The 15,554-nt window shown below is 43.2% G+C and overlaps 1 protein-coding gene across 4 annotated transcripts; it reads right to left on the reverse strand.

Moving 5' to 3' along the window:
* Window positions 1-707: 707 nt before the first annotated feature.
* Window positions 708-12,208, reverse strand: Gins4 (GINS complex subunit 4). Of its 4 annotated transcripts, none has more exons than XM_021634827.2 (8): window positions 12,011-12,208; window positions 11,518-11,631; window positions 9,174-9,260; window positions 7,255-7,368; window positions 3,872-3,969; window positions 3,644-3,732; window positions 1,296-1,386; window positions 708-1,223 (listed from the first exon to the last, which is right to left on the reverse strand). In XM_021634827.2, exons 2-8 carry the CDS (start codon window positions 11,611-11,613, stop codon window positions 1,127-1,129), a joined length of 672 nt encoding a protein of 223 aa, XP_021490502.1. In that variant the 5' UTR covers window positions 11,614-11,631; window positions 12,011-12,208; the 3' UTR covers window positions 708-1,126. The 4 variants fall into 4 exon arrangements, with proteins under 4 accessions (XP_021490502.1, XP_060237472.1, XP_060237471.1 ...); XM_060381489.1 differs by having other exon boundaries at window positions 12,173-12,200; XM_060381488.1 differs by lacking the exon at window positions 12,011-12,208 and adding an exon at window positions 11,732-11,856.
* Window positions 12,209-15,554: the final 3,346 nt, after the last annotated feature.

Here is a 15,554-nt window from a genome sequence, read left to right on the forward strand (position 1 = left end):
GATTCTCTTGGCAGTGATAGAAATGTCACTTGTTTACTCTCTGGTCATATTATGTTAAGTGAAAAATCTGCACTGGCTGGGCATGGTAGCTTTAATCCCAGCTATAGGGAGGTAGAGGAAGGCTGATCTTTTGAGTTCAACCCAGTGTAGTCTACGTAGTGAGTCCAGGGCAGTCACAACTACCCTGTCTCAGAAAGAAAGAAAAAAAGAAAAGAAGAGAAGAGAAGAGAAGAGAAGAGAAGAGAAGAGAAGAGAAGAGAAGAGAAGAGAAGAGAAAAAAAGAAAAGGAAGGAAGGCAGGAAGGCAGGAAGAGATACACAGGCTGCTTCATCAACTCATGAGCTATCTGTCTTCCCTTCAAGTGTCTTTGTGAAGCAGTTCACATTAGGTCATGTTATACATATCCCTGGATACTGCTGAAATTCAACTTAGGGCAGTAAATGATGATGCTCTGTCCAGTTGCTGGATCATCGACAGCCAGATGGCCTGGAGGCTTGCTGGGCAAAGCTGCCAAAGACACAGGAAGAATCTACTTCATTAGACACCAAGCTGAGAACTGTCCAAAGACTCCTACCACAAGCCTGACATTTAACAGTGGTTTAGTTAGCTGTTAAGTTTCTTCAGTTATGCATGAAAGAAATTTGTTCTTAAGTTCAATATTTCAGATTTCAAAACAATAGGTCACACATTAATAATGTACAGAAGCAGACCACAACTGTTTGCTTTAATCTGCTCATATTGTCTACTAGGAAGACTACAGGAATTCTCCCATCACATCAAGTTATGCCCAATTCGTCTCCCCATCACAAGTATGGCAGAGAAGCCTCTTCATGACCTCTCCTGAGCTCAATAAAAAATAGAAAAAGAAAAGGCACACACCTGACAGCTGATTTATTTGCTGAGTTTACAGAGCAAGGGCCCCATCTGTTGGTACTGGCTGAAACAGGAAGTTAAGAGAAGGGTATGGTGATGAAGGGAATCCTGCATTGACTCCTCCATGTCCAAGTAATACACATGTTGCTCAGCAAAGCCTACTGCATGGAGCATGACTTCATTATTCTCAGGCAGGAAAGGAGATGGAGTTTCTGCCACTGTCCATGATCCCATGTCCTGAGGCTTGTCTGTTTTATATTAACTGAACAGCTCCAGAAGCAACAAGAGGTGCAATGGTTTTATACCGGATCAAGTGCTGCGAGCCCTCCTCCAAGTCAATAACATAGTCTCTGGAAGAGGAGGAGACGTTTTACATATGGAGTTTAGCTGATTCTCCATGGGGAAGACACACATGTACTCACCTCTGCTCGTCCGCTTCTGGTTCTACTAGTATGTTTTCTTGTCGTTCTTTCACTCTCAGAAACACATATGAATCTAGATCTGGTTTGGGAACTGCCAGGAAAACAAAAATGTAATCATAAAACACCTAACATGTTCAACGAAAGTCACTGGGGTTAATGTCATCGAGACTTGTGATATAAGGGGAGATGTGAGGGAGGTCTGGCTCTTTATAGAAACTACTCATTCAACAAATGACATAGACTTACGACGTGTAGAGGATTCTATGTAGCAGTTTCCTACTTTGAAAAGGGTCTATTCTAAGAACCCCAGTGAATAGTACTGAATCATATATGCACGTACCTAAAAGCTTTAACAGCACTAATCATAATAGAGTAATTATACTGTAATAAAAGTCAATGTGGCTTCTCCCCACCCTTATGCTTGTGAAGGTACAATGCCTATACGATGAAGGTAAATTACTTAGACATTGTGAAATAATTGGGCCACTGCTTTTCCACAAGTACTGAGGTATACTGTCAGTTATCTGGCAAGATTTCATAATACTGGTCAGAACAGTGCAGAATTAAAAAGTATTTCTTAGGTATTTATTCCATGTATATGAGTGTTTGTCTGAATGGATGTATATGTACCGCCTACATGCAGTGCCCATAGAGACCGTAAGAGGCCATTGGCTCCCTTGGAACTTGAGTTCATAGAGCAGGTCTGAACTGCCATGTGGATATGGAACTGAATCCAGGTTTTCTACAAGAGTAGCAAGCACTCTTAACCAGTGGGCTATTTCTCTGGTCCTAACAGTGCAGGATTTAAAAACTTACAAGTTATTTTTAGAATTGTCCACTTTGTACTTTTAGGTCATGGATGACCAATAGGTAACAAATCTTGAAAAGTGAAACCACAGATGAGTGGTTAGATATTACGGAAGTTACAAACAGGTAAAACACGTCTTTCCAGATGAGGAGGTAACTGAGCCATTAGTGAAGCCTCATATTTGTGGTGGACGCAGTTAAGGATGTGGAAAAAAGCAGCAGGTGTGAGCTCTAAAGAAAAGCCCAGGATTTAAGCAGACGTGATGTTGGGATGCCACACAAAGGCTGAGGTAGAAACGTACATGACGATCTAGGGCCTTATCTAAAGGAAAGCTTGGTTCACATGGTCACAGTGACTATTAGACAAAGGACTCTGCTCTTAACCCTGAGGACTCTCTCAATGGTTACAGCTAGGAAATGCTGCCACCCTTCTACCACCACTGGCCAACATCTGTCAGTGTGTGTCACAGATTGGACTGTGTTCAATGGCTCTCTGCTCCTGGAGTTATGGCAGACTCAGTGAAACAGTTGATTTAGAATGCTACATAGTGGTTTGTTCCAAGTCCCACAGGCTAAAGTGTATTCCTTTGAAAGTCACATATGCAAGTTGTCACTTGTATTTAGAATGAGACCGTGGAGGAAGGTATTGAAGTTTAAATGAGGCCATTGGGGTGGGTCCTAGGTCAGTCTGACCAATGCTCTTCTAAGAGGATATGAAGACACAGAAGGTCCAAGTGATTTTAAGAGGAGGCCGGAATGCCTGCTTCTTCCCTTTGGCCATGTAGGACACACAGAGGAATCATGAAGTTCTTACTAGTGACTTCATCTTGGACTTCCAACTGCCACAACTGTGAGCTGTTCCAATACACTAGGATGGTGTTCCATACCGCAGGACCCCTGCTGCAGCATGTGCTGGGGCAAGGGGTAAGCGATCAGGGCGCTGCTGTATGCGAGGCCAAGGAACACTGAGCTCAGTAGACAAGGTGGGATCTGGTCTCCTAGACAAAGGTTTAATTTGGTCTGGCAGTTTTGTCTCATTAGACTTAACTATAGCAGGCTGAGGGATAAGTATTTCACTGAAAACTCTCAAAAGCTCAGCTGGCAGATTTTCACAATAGAGCTGAAAAACACTTTCTAGGGGCAGAAAACTGTTTCCTAGCCTCCTATATAGCCACAACACTTTGACACTTATGAAACCTGTGCGACCTGCTTCCCCAGAGCTCAGAAAAGCCCAGGATGGTCCCAGATGCTCAGAAAGTTTATGACTGAATAAATGAAGAGTCTGTATCTGGAGTAACAGCTATAAGTCCAATCCAACTTTGTGGACACAAAAGTAATGCTGAAACTTTAACCTTGACATATATTTTTGATTACTTTTGTTTTTAACCAGAACCTTTCCTCTTTCCTTCTATTATCTTGTTCCTTATCTGCATACCTATTTTTCCACACTGATGAAAGAGAACAAACTCTCAGGTATCTCAAGATGTCTGGGATGGACATTATGGTCCTGATCTTCATCTGGAAAAGGCAGCTCTGCTTACCTGCCCTCAAGAAGTCCACTTTCTGCAGGTTGGGAGGCATGTGTTTTAAGGCAACATTTTTAAAATAGGTCTCTGTGTGATCCATATACCTGCAACAAAGATGTCAAATTGCTGTGGTGTGCACAAATAGGAGCCACCAAGATTATAAGGCTTTGATAACTGTGTATGAGGCCCATGCTTGAAGCCAAGCACAGAAGCACAAAAATTTTACATTTCTTGTTCACTTACTCTTTGGCAAAAGCAAACTCCTCTGGAGAAAGGATGGAAGGTTCCCCCACTGGGCGCGTTTTCTCCTTCTCTAGAATGTGAGGGAAAAACTTCTCTATCTGCGAAGATAAATAAAAATCATGAAAGTTCATCACTCAGGGCTCACATGCTTGCTGCTCCTCCTCCTCCTCTTTTTTTTTTGGCAGTGTTGGGGATTGACCTCAGTGCCTTGTATATACTAGTCTAGTGCTCTGCCACTGAGCTACCCAAGACCCAGTTTTGTTTTGTTTATATGCTTGTGTGTGTTCATGTGTGTGTGTGTGGAGGGGGCTAAAATTATATATCTGCATATACATATAAGCCAGTAGATAACCTTGGGTTTCATTCCTCAAGCATCATTGACCACATTTTTGGAGATACTGTCTCTTAGTGGCCTGGAACATGCTGAATGAGGTTGTTGCTAATCTTAAAGCTGACAAGAAAGGGTTACAGAAATTGCTCAGTGGTTAAGAGCAAAGGACCTAGGTTCAATTCCCAGCACTCACATACAGCTCACAACAATCTGTAACTTCAGTTCCCAGGCATCCAATTGTACCCTCTTACCTCCATGGGTACCAGACACGGACACTGTGAAAAGACTTATACGCAGGTGAAACTCCCATGCATATAAAATTATCAACAGCAGCAACAGTAAAACTGACAAGAAGCTAGGAGTGTGGCTCAGTGGCAGAGAGAATGTCCAGCATGTGCAAGGCCCAGTCCCCCAAGCACTAAGGGGTTAATAAATCACACAAACAGCAAGCTTCCAAAAGTCCAAACAAAGATACATTCCAAGACCCCCAAAGGAAGACAGTTCAAAGAGGAGAGCTTTTGGTAAAGAGCTTCTGAAAACACAAATGTATCTGATACTAAGGAAAAGCGGGGCTGTATTTAACAGTTAATGTATAGAGTGTCTTCCTAGGAGCTGAAACCTGTACAAAAGCTAAAAAAGAAAGGTATATAGAAGACACAGATATAAAAATGATATTAATAGTACATGGATTATCAGAAATGAGATATATAGCTTGGAAAAAGCTCAACATTAACAAGACTTTTACAACCAAAAAGTTAAATGCTACAAAAAAAAAAAAAAAAAAAGAAGTATGTTTTGTTAAAGGAAATGGCCTTTGGAAGTAAGCAATTGACAACGGCCAGCAGGGAGAGAGGAGAAAGAGGCAGTAGTGACTATCATTTAAAACTGGATATCTATTTTTTAAGTTTTTCTTGTATACTATTTTGTAAAGTTCCCTAACAGTCAGGCATGGTGGAAAACGCCTATAATTCTAGCACTCAGGTGAAAACCAGAAGAGCTCAAGTTTAAGGCAGGCCCGGCTACACAGAGACCTTGTCTTAATAAAAGTAAGATCTGATATCTTTGTGCTACCTTTGTAGACAGACTATAATCCTAGCAATGAACTGGCAGGACTATACATGGATGAATAAAAAAATACTGGTTTATGGATGGAAACAACTCTGTGGTAGGTAGCCTATCTACCACCAGCATGTGTGAGGTCCTAAAGTCAATTCCCAGCCCTGGGCCAGGAGCTGGGTCTGCAGGTGAAGGCACTTGCCATGAACACTGAGGACCTGAATTTGATCCCCTGAACCCACATGATGGACAGACAGAACAAGCAATTGTTGTTCTCTGACCTCAACAAGCACACTAATAAACACTAAAAAAACAAAACAAAACAAAAAATATCCATTGAGCTGGGCATGGTCACCGCTGCTATAATCTCAGAATTTCAGAGGCTTAGGCAGAAGGTTCTTGAGTTCAGGTAAGCCTGGATTATAGTGAGAACTTTTTTCAATCAAAAACCGGAGCTGGAGATGTAGCTTGGTTGGAGAGAACACACAGGCACTGAGTTGGATCCTGCCACTACATAAAACAGTGTGGTGGGAGCACCTGCTTATAATCCCAACACTTGGGAAGTGGAGACAGAAAGATCGTGAGTTCAAGGTCATCCTCGGCTACCCGGCGAGCTTGAAGCCTAAGCTTTATAAAACCCACTACGACACAAAAATCCACAAATAAACACATGTAATAAGACCACAGATGCAGCTGAGCGGGTGCCTCACACCTTTAACCCTAGCACCGGGGAGTCAGAGGCAGGCAGATCTTTGAGACTGAGGTCATCCTTGTCTCTGTTTCCAGTTCCAGACCAAGCAGGCACACATAGCAAGACCTTGTCCCCAAAATACCCCTCCCCTCAGTCAACAGACCCCACAGAAACAGTAACAAAAACAGCACATTATTCAGTGGGTAGGTGTCTATCTGAGAGAAGCTTCTGCTAAAATACTCCTATTATTGGCTCAGTCTTATTAATGAGTCAGATATAAATTTTTACTGTATATGCATTGAACTGTTGATGACAAAGTATTAAGAGATAGCTAATATTTTGAGGGACCAGATCAGGAATCAGAGTCCAGGATAATGGCCCTACTTAATAAGATCACATTTAATGGGATGGGAGGATGGTTTAATGGTCAAGACTATTTGCTGCTTTTTTGGAGGCCCCAGCACTCACATGGGAACTAACAACCATCTGTTAACTCCAGATCCAGGAATCTGATGCCCTCTTCTGGCCTCTGAAGGCACTATGTATTCACATGGCGGACATATATGCATCTAAGACACTTAAATACACAAAAGGCATTTAAATAAAAAAAGATAACACTTAAGAGCTTAATCAGTAAAGCCCTAAATTGAGGGGTCAAAATTCAAGCCATACAAGGACATCATGGTGCCAGGAAGAAGTGACTATAAACACTTCAGAATGGATTAAGAAAGTGCAGAAAGAGCTGAGATGAATCTAGTTGTCAGCTTTACTGATGTGATCCTGAATGGTGTTCTTATCAGTTCTAAATCCAGAGTAATGGATGTGATTGTCTTATCCCACTGTAGTATAACCACTTCTATGGAATAGGACATACAGCCAGAGTCACACAGTGAGACCCTGTCTCAAATAAACAAACAAACAAGTAAATGAATAAATGTTTCACAGTTTCATTTTTGTAAGTCAGGTCGCCACGAACTATAGTAGAATAGCAAATAATCATAGTCCATTTGACATATGCTAAATAATTGGAACTGGTTCTCACTAGCCAGGCAACTCTCTCTCCCAAAGAGCTCTGTCTTCAGTACTGACTCACTCTAACTCCAGAAGGCACCATCTAACATCAAATAAATTAGATTTAAAATGTTAAAAATTTCCTGGATTTATCCAACCTACAGTTTCATCTACACTTCCCAGAACGTACTTTCCTCACTCCCTGGCTATGGGGATGCTGGGCTCTTAGAATCTTCAGGCCCTCGACTTCTCCCCATGCTATTCCAAACGTTACTGTATTAATGCCCATCAAACCTTCATAAGTCGACATCGCAAATAGCTGCTAAGGACGTAGCGGATCCTCTCCATCTCCATTCGATGTATACTGACCTTCAGATCACCCTTTTTGGCTCTTCTGAGATTTTCTTCCTATTATAAGAGAATTTCAATCATAATGTTCAAACACTAAAACACATAAGCACTGGCAAAGTCAAGGAACCAAAATTTATGCAGTTATAATTCAAAACTACCCATTTTAATGATGACCATTTCAATAGAATCTGAATAAGGTCAGCCACAAGGTTCCAAGATTCCAATCATTGTAAAGGAGATGATGTAGCACATAGCAGCAATGTCTAAGGGTCGAAAAACAAAACAAAAACGAAAAAGAAGGAGAAGGAGGAGGAGGAGAAGAAGAAGGAGGAGGAATAAGGAGGAGGAGAAGGAGAAGAAGAAAACAAAGAAAGAAAGAAAGAAAGAAAGAAAGAAAGAAAGAAAGAAAGAAAGAAAGAAAGGTCTAAGGCTCTAAAAACCAGTATCAAAACACTAGTTTGGGGACTAGGGCGATAGCTCCATGGGTAAAGTGTTTATTATTGCAGACACGAGAACCTGAGTTTGTATTCCCAGATCCTGAGCAAGGCCAGGTGTGGTCGTGTGTGCCTATAATCCCAGCATTCATGCAGTACAAAGGGAGACAGAGACAGGAAAAATCCTAGAAGCTCCAGGACCAGCTGGGCTGACAAACCCAGCAGTGAGCGCAGATCCTGTCTCAAGGTGGAGGAGGAGTACTGACATGCCAAGTTGTTATTATGACCTTCACACCCATGCACATATGTGCCTGAGAATCACACACACAGCTAAAAGAAACCAACAGCCAACCCTTATGAGGCTCTTATGAGGCTCTATAAGACACAGACATTGTAAAGTTGCTCTGAAGGTGGTAATAACCTAAGCCTAGAGCATTCTAAGACAAACTTAATGGTCAACAAGGGTCAGGCAAGTTAAGGATGTCAGAAAAGAGAGCTGTCAGGGATTGTAGAAAACAGAACAGCACTGTGAATGGGATGACACTTAGCTGCTCTGGTCAAACCATCTCATGCAGAGATGTAGAGCCGGGGACAGACCTGATACTGCTCACAGGAAGCTGGCATGCTGGTGTTTACAGGGCTCTTAGGCTGACGGGAGGACCCAGGTTTGGTGCCCAGCACCCACATAATGGCTAATAACCAACTGTAACCTCAGTTCTAGGGAATCTGATACTTCCCTCTGGGCTTTGTGGGCACCAGGCATGCATGCAGTATACATACATGTAGGCAAAATATTCACATACATAAAATTAATTAAAAAAATTTTATGGAAACTTTTATAGTTTAAAACATAGATGCAATGGCCAATACTGGTTGTCACCTTGACCATATCTAAAATCAAGTAAAACCCAAGCAGCTGGGCATGCCTATGAGCAAGTTTCTTGATTAGATCATCTGAGGTAGACCGACCTTAAATCTAGGCCATACCTTGTAAGGACAAGCCTACATAAAAGGGAACGGGAAAAGGAAACTAGCTTTTGCCTGCTTGCCCTCACTCTCGATGGCCAGTTCATCTATCCTGCTGCTGAGGCATTACTTCCCTAGTAATAGAACACTACTTCTCTAGGATTCCAACATACATTGAAGATCAGCTGAGGCTTCTATCCTGCTGGACTGAACCACTTATTATCAGATTCTTGGCCTTTCTGTCAGGAGTCAGATATTGTTGGACTAGCCAGACCACAGCCTGTAAGCCACTGTAATAAATATAGATTTCATTTTTTCATGTACCTTAAGAGAACCCCAACTAAAATCTTGGTAACTTTTTTTTAAGTACTGGGCTGAGTCAAACAAAAAGATTTGTCTCATTTCACTATGCTGACCAAAAGCTTTCTCTTCCTCTGCAGCCCAGAGACAAGTAACTCTTACCATGTGCTCTAGCTGTTCCATGACACATTCGACAATTTCAGACTTGTTTTCCAGTAGCTCAGGGGCAAACTTTTCATTCATCCATGCCTAAAAAGCAACACAGGAAAAATAAGTGGTAACTCACAATGGAGCGAAACACACTAGAGACAGTTCAAGGGCCATGAAAATCACAACCATCTTACAGAGAAGACTACCAGCTGGAAGATTAGGAATGCTCTGAAGACAATGCACGGTGACCTTTCCATTTCTTCTTTTAGGAAAAGGGCTTTTAGTCAACTGAAAAAAAAATATTAAAGCACTGCTTACTTCTTTCATCATTACATTAACTTGTAGGCGATGGCCATGAGGGTCTAGCCTTGTCATCGAAGAGGATCAAATGGGAACACATTACTACTCCCTTTCCAAAGGGAGCATCATCAGTTTTCTTCCTTCCTTCCTTCCTCCTTTTTTGAGGCAGGGTCTCACTGTGTAGTCCTGGCTGGCCTGGACTGGCTATACAGACAGGACTGGCCTCAATTTCACCGGTCAATTCCCTACTACTGAGCTATACTCCACAATAATAAACATGTTCATTATTGCTATGAACTGAATTTTGTTTTTCAAAATCTGCATGGTGGCTGGTTCTGACTCAGTAACAAGTTTGTTTACTATTATGGGAAGGTTCTTGCTTTTATCCTCAACCCCCCCCCAAAACAAAACAAAACAAAACAAAACAAAACAAAACGCAAAGATTTTCTATGTTGTAATCTTAATCTGGTGCCTTGAAATCTAACTATTTGGAAATGGGGTTTTAAAGAGGTGAGGTCGATGAAACAAGCTCATGAAGATGGGACCTAAATCATTGTGACTGGCGTCCTTCTCAGAAAACAAAATCTTATTTCAGACACAGCCAGGAGAGAAGACCAAGTGAAGACACCGAAGATAGCCACAGGAGGCCAAGGAGAGAAGCCCAGAAGAAACCGCCCATGTGAGTACACTGATCTCAGCCTCTTAAAAATGGGATAAATCCCTTGGGAAGACACTCAACCTGCATTTGAGTATTATTAAACAAATACAGTCACTGAAATGAGAAACCGCACTGTAGGAAACACCTAATAAACCTTTCATTTAAAATTTAATTCAAGTACAATTACACTCCTCCCTCCCTTATTTCCCTCCCTCAAACCCCAACCATATCCCCCAAGGCACTCTCAACTTCATGGCCTCTTTTTAGTTTGTTATGTATATATTCATATCCATATATGTATAATATGTCAATAGATGAATACAACCTGGTGAATTCATTTAGTGCTGCTTGTACATGCTTTTAGGACTAACCATTTGGTATTGGATAACCATTTAGGGAACTCATCCCTGAGAAAGACTAATTCTCTCTCTCTCTCTCTCTCTCTCTCAGCAGCTGATAATTGCCTGTAGCTCATTTAGGGGTGGGGCCTTGTGAGACTTCCCCTACTGTGTTGGAATGTCAGCTGGTGTTGTCATTCATTGCTCAGGTCTTGTTTACTCAGTCATATTATTGAGCTTTGAGGGGTATGGCTCCCCTGTCATATTTGGAAGACAATCCTGCAGATTTCCTGGTCCTCTGGCTCTTCCTTCTCCCTCCTTAGTTGTCCCCTGAGCCTTAGTTGTAGGGGCTGTGTTGTAGATGTATCCATTGGAGCTGGGCACCCATGACCAGCTGTTCTCTAAACAGCATTCAACAGTATGTGCCATAAATGCCCCAGAACTTGTAGGGCAATGCACTGCATGCTTTTACTGCCTGCACATAGATGGCAGAGACAGGTGATCTCTGAGAAGTCAAGGCCAGCCAGTGCTGCATAGTGAGTCCCCATCAAAACACACACACACACACAAGCATTTGCAGAACTCCTAAACTATCAGTTTCATGAGAAGATATTTAAAGAAAGAAAGAAAGAAAGAAAAAAGCTAAGTTATCAGAGCACATGAAATAATCATTGTTGTTGTGACTAAAAAGTATGTTGACATTTTCTTGCCAAAGCAGACATTGTCCAGTGGGATGGAGGGACAGATTGCAGTAGAGAGGTGCATGCTTCTGTCACACACGTTTATGTCCTGAAAATATCAAAGAAGAGCCTTGCTTTGTCGAACGTTTTACTAGATATGTCCAAAGCTGTCTTTTACTAAGCCATCCCTGAAGACAGAAAAGAGGAGACTCCTAGGGAATGACCTGCTCTCTGGCTTCCTATTTTTATGAAGATGTTGCAAACACTGCTCTTTAGAAACGAACCTTCAGTTGCCTTATTTTCTGAGCCCTGGTATTGGACATCTGGAGTAAGTTAGGGGGTTAAGAACAGGGCATATGGGTTCTATTTGGGGTGCTTACCTGCTCCAGCCTTTCAATGAGCTCTGCAGGAGTTAGGACCACCTCTTCACTACCCCCATCAGAGTCCTGTCCATGGAGATCCAGAACCTCTGACATCGTTTCTGAACCAGGAACCTACCGAGAATAAACCAACATCCTGAAAAGTTTCCCCCACTTACTTGCAAGAGAAGGCTTTTAGGGAAAAGTTTACTGGGACTAGACAGGGCCCACTGACCAGGGCTGGAGAACTCATGGACTAATTTTCAGTTGTTGCAATTAGTCCCTCAAGGATTAGGTTAATTGTCAGCTTCTCTCCTCAGCCCTTCCACTGCATGGGTCTGGAACTGAGCACACATCATACTAAACCTCAGATGGTCCTTTTTGCCCTCAGTAGCAGCTTTTTGCCTTAGTGGCCCAGGTGCCCATTTCCGTTCAAATGTGAAACATGCATCGCGTTACACTTCTAGTGAGCAGCTACAACTGCCCCAGGTCGCCTGCCCATCCCAACGCTCACCTCACAGTAGGCACTTAAAGCGGCCACACAGCGCGGGAATTCGTCTTTCCCACCTCCCTCAGCCCGCACGTTCACGGGGCACCGCGGGCCGAGGCTCCGCGAGAGGCAGGCGCCGGAGCTCACGCCGAAAGACCGCTGTCAGCCGCGCCCCACGGACCCGACCTCCAGCGGTGCAGCTCCCGCGCTCCTTTCCGAAACACAGCGTCGACCGGAAAACGTCAGCACGCTGGGGAGCGCTAACCAATCACACCCAAGAAAACCCGGACAGGCCCCGCCTCCCGACGGCCCCGCCTCCCGCAGCCCCGCCTGCCGGAGGGCGGGCACTCGCCGAACCGCAGAGCGTACTTCCGGGAGGCGGTGGCGGAGGTGGGGTGTGCAGTCCGGGAATGGCCACGCGGGGTCGCTCGCCACACAGCGAGGAAGCCAGGCAGTGCCGCCTTGCGGCGGACCGGTGCGGGCGTCTGCTTCTGTCTGTTAAAACCCGGCGCTTCTCCTGTGAGAGCTTGCCTCACTAGTTCCAGACAACCCAGCTACACCATTGTTTGGAAGCCGGTGAAAAACGCAGATTCTCAGGCTTGACCAAGGCCTCTGCCTCAAACTCTCCGGGAAGGGGTTTCAGCAACACTGCGTGCGTGCGTGCGTGCGTGTGTGTGTGTGTGTGTGTGTGTGTGTTATTGTATGTACCTATTTGTGTGGCCACATGCCACATATGTGTGCGGATGTGCAGACGCCAGAGGCCAACAACACTGGGTTGCCTCTCTCCAGTTGCTTTCCATCTTACTGAATCCAGGATTCTTTCAGTTGGCTGTTCCCGATGACCAGTGATCTTCACCGGTCCCCCTCAGGCGTTACAGACACAGTACTATGTGGTGCTAGGGATCTGTGCAGCAGCTGTCTCCGGTCTGTTAAGGTCTCACCTGTCACTCTGTGAAACTTAGGATGCTCCCACCCTCCTCAACATTCAGTATGGGTTGGTTCCATTGCCAAGCCTATTGTACTATTGTATATATACGAATCTATGAACTAATAGTACATATGTGTACTATAGTATATGTTGAAACTACGTATGGGACTCTTGTTGTCCTTCCTTTACATTCTTTTGTGTAGAAACGTTCTCTAATCTTATTTGAGTTATTCTTTCTGATAATGAAAGAATGCCTATTTTGGTTTCTGTTCCCGACATGGCTGGGGTTATAAGTGCGTAGACTTTTTTTTTATGTGTGTCTTAGGGAATTGAACTCGGGCCACAGTTGCATAGCAAGCACTCTTACCCATTGAGCCCCTTAAGTTTATTTCTCACAGATGTATCTACTTCATTTTCGCGTGTGTATGTGTTTGCACGTGGATGTGGGTGCCTCCTGAAGCCAGAAGAGTGTATCGCATCCGGACGGAGCTAGAGTTACATGTGGTTGCGAGCTGTTGAACATGGGTGCGGACGAGCAAACTTCAGTTCTTTGGAAGAGCAGCCAAGAACTGAATCCAGAGCAAATTTGGAATTGAGAGCAACCGCTCCAAGTCAATGACTATCTGTCCAGTTTCTAGCTTGCTACATTTTTTTAAGTGTCAGACTTCCTAATTAGTTTCAGAGGTGGAATCATATTGCAAGCTGTATGGTTTTATACACCTATAAATTATGCATCATGACATTAATACCTGAAATAGTAAGAAATAACAGGATTAATAGAAAGTTGTAGAAATTTAAATTTTTCATAGCTTAAAGACTTTTGGCATTTTACCTATATTTCTCACTAAAATAATTCATATAGACTTGGGGGTTATAGTGCGTGGCACAGTACAATATTAGCACGTACTCTGGGTCCAGTCCCCACAACTAAGTAAAACAAAAATCTCTTTCTACAGTTTATCACCAATATTAAAAAGTTGTTATTTTTATTTGATAAAGGATCTCATTAACTCTGGCTCACCTGGAACTTGCTGTGTAGATCAGGTTAAACTCACAGAGACCTACCCACTCTTGATTCCTGATGGTTGTAAACATTTTATCGTTCATCCCCTATTTTTTTGAAAGGTGAAGAATAGGATGATTATATTCTGGACCACATATTGGTATTTTACTGTCCAATTAGCATAGAACATAAAAGGTAAATTCCATCTGTGGAGCAGCGCAGAGTGATAGAAATTACTGTACTTATCTTCAGTTAGGAAATTATCATTTAGCTGGAAATAGTGAAGTTGGTCCTTATGTTGTTATTATACTTTCTGAGATGAGAGCCAGAAGCCTTGGCTATTTGGTATATTACAGTAGACCCTGTAAACAGCTGCCATTCTAGAACTGCTCAAGCATAAGCTTCTGACGTGACCTATGGAGCCCCAGGAATGCTAAAATCATCCTGGGCTCTGGCCTGAGAAAGGGCCTTGTCTGCAACGTTTATGTTAAGTGAGGAATGCAGCTTTACCCTGAACACTGGGCTGTTCTTTAATTTCCCTTACTCGTAAGCCAGAAAAAGTTACTTCCCTACACTTCTCCGTTATTTTCATCTCTTCGTCTTTAACATTCCTAGGAGTGATCATTGTGGACATGGCTATTTATATAGACAAGGTGGTTTGCTGCATACACACACACACACACACACACACACACAACCCTCCTAGTCTATGTTGTTCTGGATGGTCTGAAACTCGCTGTGTAGACCAAGGTGGCCTCAGGCCTCAAACTCACAGAGTTCTGCCTGCTTCTACAGGCAGAACTATGGGCAGTTCTATGTGGGAGAATTTTCTAGACATTTTCAAAAGTATAGAAAATCTTATTATTATTATTACAAATACAGGAGCTGAAGTGTAGCTCAGTGGCAGAGAGCTTGCCTGATATGTGAGGCTCAGATGTGATTGCCCCAACTAGTGTTGCTTTTCAAATACAATTCTTCAAATATCCGCGGTATTTGTACGAACTAGATTATACACAAGTGTTACGAGTTACACAAAGTTGGGATGAAGGTGAGTTGCACATGCTAATCCCCCACTGAAAAGGGGCTGTGTCTCCTTTAGGTACATTCCTTGGCATCCACTGGATGCCAGGTTAATAATTACCAAGACTTTTTGAATATGAGTTACTCTCACTGCCTAGCAATGACCTACTCTGAAAACATGAGGTAAGGGGACATAGACATGATCAGGAATGAGAGGGCTAGCGGCCCATGTGTCCACTTTTAGGTCTCCTCTTAGGTGACAGCCCGGAAAGTCTCACAGCCTGTAGCAGTCTGTTCTCGAACTCAAGACCCTCTAAGCACTGCGGGCACAGCCCAGTCACACCTAGCCTCAGAAATTCTTAAAAAAACGAGCTAATTTATGAATCTGTGCTGGGGCTGACCCCTTGGGCCTCATCCATTCTCAGAGCTCTGCTAGAGTCATACCCCAGCTGGACTCTGAGGGTCTCAGGGTTCACTATTAAGTCAAAGAGTAACAGCACAAAGCTAAGCAGCTTACTAGGACCAATACTGGGCATGGTAGTTTGGGCCTGTCTGACCATCTCAGCTGAGGCACAAGGACCACTTGAGTTCCTGTGAATCTTTTTTTGCAGACATGG

The sequence above is a fragment of the Meriones unguiculatus genome, chromosome 4, assembly GCF_030254825.1.
Source record: "Meriones unguiculatus strain TT.TT164.6M chromosome 4, Bangor_MerUng_6.1, whole genome shotgun sequence".
NCBI lineage: Eukaryota > Metazoa > Chordata > Mammalia > Rodentia > Muridae > Meriones > Meriones unguiculatus.

Bases quoted from the DNA above. Each gene is read 5' to 3' on its own strand.
- Gins4 (XM_060381488.1), bottom strand. The intron at 3,970-7,254 runs GTTTGATGGGCA...TTATCTTCGCAG, and splicing joins TGCGATGTCGACTTATGAAG to ATAGAGAAGTTTTTCCCTCA. The intron at 3,733-3,871 runs GTAAGTGAACAA...TCTTTGTTGCAG, and splicing joins GAGTTTGCTTTTGCCAAAGA to GTATATGGATCACACAGAGA.